The following is an 8,334-nucleotide window of genomic DNA, read 5'->3' on the forward strand; positions in this document are numbered from 1 at the left end:
CAAAGATGCGGATCCTTATTCCCATGCCCCTCACTTTGAGCCTCCTGTCGAAACTGAGAAACCATCCCGGAATATGTAGCAGGACGAGATGTTCAGGAAAGTGAAGAGTCTAGAGCAATCTTTGAAGAACATGCAAGGGATAAGAAGCCAAGTAAGTGTGGCTTACAAGGATTTATGCTTATTTTCGGATGTCCAACTGCCCGCTGGGTTCAAGATGCCCAAGTTTGACCCGTACGATGGACATGGAGATCCCGTGGCCCATTTGAGAGGCTTTTGCAGCAATATGAGAGGCGCCAGTGGGAAAGATGAATTATTAATGGCGTATTTCAGTCAGAGTCTGAGTGGGGCAGCTTTAGAATGGTATACCCGCCAAGACACTAGCAGGTGGTACACATGGGATGACTTGGCTCAGGCCTTTGCTCGGCACTTTCAGTACAATTTAGACATTGTCCCGGATCGCCTATCTTTGACCAAGGTAGAGAAGAGGCCCAATGAAAGCTTTAGGGAATATGGTTTCAGATGGAGAGAACAAGCTGCACGAGTCTACCCTCCGATGGAAGAAGATGAGATGGTCGAGTACTTTCTTCAAGCCCTAGAGCCCACTTACTTTGGCCATTTGAATCTCGGCCATAGGTAAGTCCTTCAACGATGTGGTAAAGATGGGAGGAATGGTGGAAGAGGGACTCAAGTCAAGCAAGATCATGAGCTACTCTGCCATAAAAGCAACCACACAAGCAATTCAAAGTGGCACTGGAAGCCTGTTAGGCAAAAAGAAGAAAGAAGATGTCGCTATGTTTGTCTCCGGATCATGGCGTGGCCCAAGGGGTCCGCCTCACCAGTACACCCAAACTCAACCCCGGCCTCAAACCTACACCCAAGCGCCATATAATCCATCCCAGCATTATTTCCCACCACAAGACCCTCGATATTCTGTCGAGCTACCCCAATACCATGTTCACCAAGCACAGTTATATGCTCAACCCCCTCCTTACCCGCAATGGCATGCTCCAACTCCACAAAATCCTTATACACCCCCACAACCATACCAAAACCCTACTGGTCCAAGTTTTCGACCAAGGACATATTACAGAAAAGAGAGGCAACAACGGAAAGAAACCTTCACCCCTCTTGGAGAGTCCTATACCAGTTTGTTTTAAAGGTTGAGACAGTTGGACGTTTTGAGGCCGATTGAGCCCAAGATACCAAATCCGCCTCCAAGGAACCTTGATTACTCCCTTAGATGTGCATATTGTTCTGATGCTCCCGGGCACGACACAGAGAAGTGCTGGCATTTGAAGAGGGCGATCCAAGAGCTTATTGATACAAATCAAATTGTTGTCCAGAGCCCGGAGGCACCAAACATCAACCAAAATCCTTTGCCGGCCCATGCAGAGACACATATGATCGAGATAGTTCATAAGGATGGGGAGCCCAAAAACTCTCCTAAGTCTGTCATGATGATCCGGGCTAGCAAAAGTAATCCAATCAAAGCTCTAGATTCTGCAAAAGCAATGTCCTTGACGGTTAAAGGGGTGTCGGAGAAGCCAAGCATGCTCAATGTGAAGCCTTCTGTATTGGTTGTGAAAGGGCCTCCGGTTGGTGTTGAAGCGAACCAGGAGAGGCAAAAAGTGGTCATGCCAGGGGTCCTAGGCAAGCCTGTCATAATCGTGGAAGGGGTTCGTGTTACCCCCGTTATTATTAAGCCAGTGACCCAGTTACCAATGGTTGACACAAAGGCCGTCCCGTGGAATTACAAACAAGTGATAGTAACATACAAAGGGAAAGAATTAGAGGAAGAAGTCAATGAAACCGGAGGACTGACTCATTCTGGGAGATGTTTTACCCCAGAAGAACTGAGGAAAACCAAGCTATTCAAGGACGGCCACATCCCAGTAAAAAAGCCGGTCACCGAAGAAGAGGCTGAGGAATTCCTGAAAAAGATGAAAATGCAAGACTATTCCATTGTAGAACAGTTGAGGAAAATACCAGCTCAGATCTCTCTTCTGTCTTTGCTGATACATTCAGATGAACACCGCAAAGCCCTGATGAAGATTCTGAACGAGGCCCATGTTCCTGATAAGATCACGGTGAACCACTTGGAAAAGATTGCTAACAAGATTTTCGAAGCAAACAGGATCACTTTCTCAAATGATGAACTCCCTATAGAGGGTACAGAACACAATCGAGCTCTTTATCTCACAGTGAAGTGCGAGGATTCTGCTGTCTCAAGGGTACTGGTGGATAACGGTTCTAGTGCAAATATTTGCCCTCTGTCCACTTTGCAAAAGTTGAAGATTGGCACTGAAAGGATCCACATTAATAATGTATGCGTTCAAGGCTTCGATGGAGGAGGGAAAGATTCTGTCGGTGATATAATGCTCAATTTGTCAATAGGGCCGGTTGAGTTCACTATGGAGTTCTAAGTGCTAGATGTGGCTACCTCTTATAACTTGTTGTTGGGCAGGCCCTGGATCCACGCTACCAAGGTAATCCCGTCTTCTCTGCATCAAATGGTAAAGTTCGAATGGGACAGAAAGGAAATAGTTGTGCACGGTGATGAGAACTTATCTGCTTACAATGACACAATCATTCTATTTATTGAAGTTGAAGATGATAAAGGGCCTTGGGTTTACCAAATGTTCGAAACAGTATCTGTCGGGAAAATTCCCGAAGGAGAATGCATCCTAGGTCCGAAGATACCATCCGCGTCTGTCATGGTAGCAAATGAAATGTTGAAGAATGGTTTTCTGCCGGGCAAAGGTCTGGGTTCATCTCTGCAGGATATTGTGTGTCCGGTGTGTCCACGTGAAAGTTTTGGTACATTTGGTTTGGGATTCACACTCACAGGGAAGGACGTGAAAAGGGCTAAAAGTTTGAAAGGAAAGGCATGGTCACTTCCTAAGCCTATTCCACATATCTCCAAGTCTTTTGTCAAGCCAGGGGTCGCAAAACGCCCAATATCATCGGTCCCAAAACCTGTGGTCGACTTTGATGAAGAGTTGATCAAGAGGTTCCAGAGTTTGTTTGATGAGGTTAATATGGTAGAAATCGGGGAAGGTTCCAGTAATGCCGATGTGCAGCTCGTTGGGCCAAATGTGAAGCTTAGCAATTGGAAAGTTACTCCTCTCCCCACCCGGAAGGAATTTTGGTAGTTTGCTTTGGTTTCCTTTCTGCTATCTGGGTTATTCCAGGGTTGTAATCCAGATTTTTTATTTTTTGCTTGTTTTGATGTACAAACCCTCCTATCCTTTTATTTTCAATGAAATACAATTTCCCGTTTTCCATTAATCCTGATAGCGTTTCATTTTTGTTTTTGCTTTTCTTTCTATACAGTTCTTTTTATGCTGGTTTCAGTGACATGACATGCATGAGAAATTTTCAGCCAAATCTTAAAAGCCAATCTAATTCTGAAATAACGATCCAAGAAGTAGAGGGTGATGATGAAACAGAATACGATGAAGAGGCGGCATTTGAGGAATTCAGTAGAGAACTAAAACACTTTGAAGAAAAACCCAAGCCTAATTTGAATGAAACCGAAGCAATCAATTTAGGGGATCAAAATAATGTCAGAGAAACCAAGATAAGTGTGCATCTGGAACCGCAAATCAAGGAAGAAATAATCAAAACACTATTTGCATACAAAGATGTCTTTGCATGGTCGTATGACAACATGCCGGGCTGGAGCACTGATTTGGTAGCTCATAAATTGCCAACTGACCCTACATTCCCTCATGTCAAGCAAAAGTTAAGAAAGTTCAAGACTAATATGAGTGTGAAGATAAAAAAAGAAATCACAAAGCAACTGGAGGCAAAGGTCATTCGGGTCACTCAGTATCCCACTTGGTTAGCTAATGTGGTACCATTACCAAAGAAGGATGGTAAGACGAGGGTGTGTTTTGATTATTGTGATCTCAACAAGGCAAGTCCAAAGGATAACTTTCCATTACCGAAGATCCACATTCTGATTGATAATTGTGCCAAGCATGAGATCGGGTCTTTCGTGGATTGTTATGCGGGATATCATCAGATCCTGATGGACGAGGAAGACACAGAAAAGACAGCATTCATTACGCCTTGGGGGACGTATTGCTACCGGGTAATGCCATTCTGTTTAAAGAATGCTGGGGCAACTTACATGAGGGAAATGACTACCATATTTCATGACATGATACACAAGAAAATTGAGGTTTATGTAGATGATGTGATCATAAAGTCAAAGAAGCAGTCCGACCATGTTGGAGACTTGAGAAAGTTTTTCCAAAGGCTCCGCAGGTACAACCTCAAGCTCAATCCGGCAAAATGTGCATTTGGTGTCCCGTCCGGGAAACTGTTGGGATTCATAGTCAGTCGATGTGGTATTGAGTTGGAGCCATCAAAGATCAAAGCCATCCAAGAATTACCACCGCCAAAGAACAAAACTAAGGTAATGAGCCTTCTCGGAAGGTTAAACTACATCAACAGGGTTATTGCTCAACTCACGATAACTTGTGAGCCCATCTTTAAGTTGCTGAAGAAGAATGTTGTAGTTAAGTAGACTGATGAGTGTCAGGAAGCATTTGATAAGATCAAGAGTTACCTGTCAAACCCACCTGTGCTGGTCCCGCCAGAACCTGGGAGACCTTTAATTCTCTATTTGACGGTATTGGATAATTCTTTCGGTTGTGTGTTGGGTCAACACGACATCACGGGCAAGAAAGAGCGAGCCATTTATTATCTCAGCAAGAAGTTCACTCCTTATGAGGTTAAGTATACTCTTCTTGAAAGGACATGTTGCGCCCTGACTTGGGTGGCACAAAAGTTGAAGCATTATCTGTCATCCTACACTAATTACCTCATTTATCGCATGGATCCTTTAAAGTATATCTTTCAGAAGCCTATGCCCACAGGAAGATTGGCAAAGTGGCAGATTTTACTCACAGAGTTTAACATCATCTATGTGACTCGGACCGCGATGAAATCCCAAGCCCTGGCCGATCACTTGGCTGAGAATCCGGTGGATGAAGAATATGAGCCATTGAAGACTTATTTTCCTGATGAAGAAGTGATGTATGTTGACGAGGCTGATCATGATGAAAAGCCAGGTTGGAAACTCTTCTTTGATGGAGCTGCTAACATGAAGGGTGTCGGAATAGGGGCAGTACTCATTTCTGAAACAAGGCATCACTACCCCGTAACAACTCAACTTTGATTTTATTGCACTAACAACATGGCTGAATATGAGGCATGCATTCTGGGTTTGAGGCTAGCTATAGACATGGGAGTTCAAGAAATATCAGTTTTGGGAGATTCAGATTTGTTGGTTCACCAGATTCAGGGAGAATGGGAGACTCGGGATTTGAAGCTCATACCGTATCGACAATGTCTGCATGATCTTTGTCAACAATTCAAGTCGGTAGAATTCAGGCATATTCCCAGGATTCATAACGAGATTGCCGATGCCTTGGCTACTTTGGCATCAATGTTACACCATCCAGATAAGACTTACGTCGACCCTCTGCAAATCCAAATTCGTGATTAGCATGCCTATTGCAATGTGGTTGGGGAGGAACTTGATGGAGAGCCTTGGTTCCATGATGTCAAGGAATACATCAAATCGGGGGTATATCCGGTACATGCCACAGGCGATCAAAAGAGAACCATTCGACGTCTGGCTAGCGGATTCTTCTTAAGTGGGGGAATATTATACAAGAGAACTCCAGATCTAGGATTACTAAGGTGTATAGATGCTAAACAAGCCTCGACTATCATGGCCGAAGTGCATTCCAGGGTTTGCGGGCCACATATGAGTGGGTATGTCTTGGCGAAGAGGATTTTTCGAGCAGGTTATTATTGGCTCACCATGGAACGTGATTGCATCAGCTTTGTTCACAAATGTCATCAATGCCAGGTGCACGGTGATTTGATTCATTCCCCTCCATCTGAGCTGCACACAATGTCGGCACCTTGGCCCTTTGTTGCTTGGGGCATGGATGTCATTGGACCGATTGAGCCGGCAGCGTCAAACGGACATAGGTTTATTCTGGTGGCCATTGATTACTTTACCAAGTGGGTCGAAGCTGTAACATTCAAGTTTGTGACCAAGAAGGAAGTGGTAGATTTTGTTCATTCAAACATCATTTGCCGGTTCGGAATTCCTAAGATAATCAACACAGATAATGCTGCTAACCTCAACAGTCATTTGATGAAAGAGGTATGCCAACAGTTCAAGATTATGCATCGAAACTCCACTCCTTATCGTCCTAAGGCAAACAGAGCTGTTGAGGTTGCTAACAAGAACATAAAGAAGATACTTCGTAAGATGGTGCAAGGTTCTAGGCAATGGCATGAAAAGTTACCTTTTGCTTTACTAGGTTATCGCACTACTGTTCGCACTTGAATAGGCGCAACTCCCTATTTGCTGGTATATGGAACTGAGGCAGTTATACCTGCGGAAGTTGAGATTCCATCCCTGCGGATTGTTGTTGAAGCTGAAATTGATGATGATGAGTGGGTAAAAACACGGCTAGAGCAATTGAGTTTGATTGATGAAAAAAGATTGGCGTTAGTATGCCATGGTCAACTGTATCAGAGAAGAATGGCAAGAGCATACAACAAGAAGGTGCGTCCCCGAAAATTTGAGATGGGTCAGCTGGTATTGAAACGCATCCTTCCACATCATGCTGAAGCTAAAGGCAAGTTCGCCCCAAACTGGAAAAGGGCCGTTCATTGTGACAAAGGTGTTGCCCAATGGTGCTTTGTATTTAACCGACATAGAAGGTAAATGTGTGGATATGGCTATCAATTCTGATGCAGTCAAGAGATATTATGTATGATTTCTTTGCTTATCTTCAATCGCATTTTGTACTAGGCATGTTCAAAGTTGGAATGATGAAGGCATTTTATTCTGCTATCCCAAACACTTTTATCATTTGTTACCCCTTTTGAGCCTTTTATTTTCTTTCATACCCCTCTTTTGGAATCAGAAGCAGAGTTAGAAACAAAAAAAAAAGAAAAAAAAAGAGAAGGAAAAGAGAAAAGAGAAAAGAAAGGAGAAAAAGAAAAGCAAAGTAACGAAAACAAAACTCTTATGTTGGAACTACGTTAGACTTGATTCCTTTTAAGGATACGTAGGCAGCCTTACTCTGAGGTTCAGTCCCATCAAATAAAATTCAAAATTCCCCAGATTCAAAAATTGGGGCAGAAGTTTTAGTTTTGCAATAGGTTTGATTCCAAAAGTTGTAATTTTGAACCCTTTCATCTTAAGTCATGTTGAGCCTTATACTACCTTTTCTTTCTAACCCTTTCCAAAAGCCTATACTACGGTCCAAAGAAAGACCTTCCGATCAATCTTTGAGGATGCCAAGTCGAGTGAGATAGAGGCATGATCTCCATTATGGGTAACACTTTGTTCATTGGGTACAAGGAAAATAAATAAAATGAGAGAGTCTTATTGGTGAAAACCCTCACGGGCACCGTAAGGCGATGGTGAGCTGAGGAAAAATTTAAAATGAGAGAGTCTTATTTGTGAAAACCCTCACGTGCACCGTAAGGTGGCGGTGAGTTGAGAGATGAACAAATGAGAGAGGCTTGTTGGTGAAAACCCTTCGGGGCACTACAAGTGAAAAGAGGTTGGTGACTTTACGGAAAAGTTGGATCATTGAAAGCCCGGGTTTTGAAGTATGAAGACATGACATGAACAGAAATGTGATTAGTTGGATGGACTAGGCTGATCGATCCGAAAAGCATGTCATGATCTGTAGAGCCAGCTAATTCATTCAGATAAGTCTCTTTTCATTTTTTCTTCAAATAGTCATCTCAGTCTTTCTTTTTATTCCTAATTCTCGAAGTCACTTCGCTTCGTTTTGTTAAGCAAGCAATAAAGGACTTCAAAGTTCATTACCGGCTTTTTATTTGCACCAAGCGAAATTTGGCCAGGCACATTCCAAGTGACATGGTTTAGAACGAGCAATGCGATGGTAACTAAAGTTCAGGTGGTCAAGTGATTCGTGAATTTGTAGGAAATGCAAAGGTTCCACAGTTGTTAGAATGAAAGTGTTATACGACGAGTTGAATGTAAGGGATTCAAGTCATTTAGAGGTTGTGTTCGAGGTCTGATTGAAAGGTCAAACAATTCTTCATAGCCCGAAGAAGTTAATCAGAATGAAGAAGGATAGTGGCAAAAGCAGACACCTTCAACAAGGATGCCACAAACTAACCGCCACAGTTTCAAACTGACAAAATTTTCTTTGTTTTAAGCAGGGGAAAGAAATCTTGTTTGCTTTGCTAGGAATCCCCCATGAGGAAAGTATGTTCCAGATAAGTTCAGCCTTAAGTTTTCAGGACCCTCCTGGATAA

General features: G+C 43.1%; 2 protein-coding genes across 2 annotated transcripts; both read left to right on the top strand.

The window, feature by feature from the left end:
- Positions 1–214: 214 nt before the first annotated feature.
- LOC138898643 (uncharacterized) lies at positions 215–2,423 on the top strand. Its single transcript, XM_070184723.1, has 2 exons — positions 215–360; positions 1,160–2,423. The coding sequence occupies exons 1-2, from the start codon at positions 215–217 to the stop codon at positions 2,421–2,423; spliced, it is 1,410 nt and encodes a 469-aa protein (XP_070040824.1).
- Positions 2,424–2,510: 87 nt separating this feature from the next.
- LOC138898644 (uncharacterized) lies at positions 2,511–8,334 on the top strand. The gene is made up of 7 exons (XM_070184724.1): positions 2,511–2,966; positions 3,383–3,565; positions 3,740–4,083; positions 4,765–5,137; positions 5,888–6,293; positions 6,381–6,598; positions 8,239–8,334. The coding sequence occupies exons 1-7, from the start codon at positions 2,511–2,513 to the stop codon at positions 8,332–8,334; spliced, it is 2,076 nt and encodes a 691-aa protein (XP_070040825.1).

The sequence above is a fragment of the Nicotiana tomentosiformis genome, chromosome 9 (assembly GCF_000390325.3).
Source record: "Nicotiana tomentosiformis chromosome 9, ASM39032v3, whole genome shotgun sequence".
Classification (NCBI taxonomy): domain Eukaryota; kingdom Viridiplantae; phylum Streptophyta; class Magnoliopsida; order Solanales; family Solanaceae; genus Nicotiana; species Nicotiana tomentosiformis.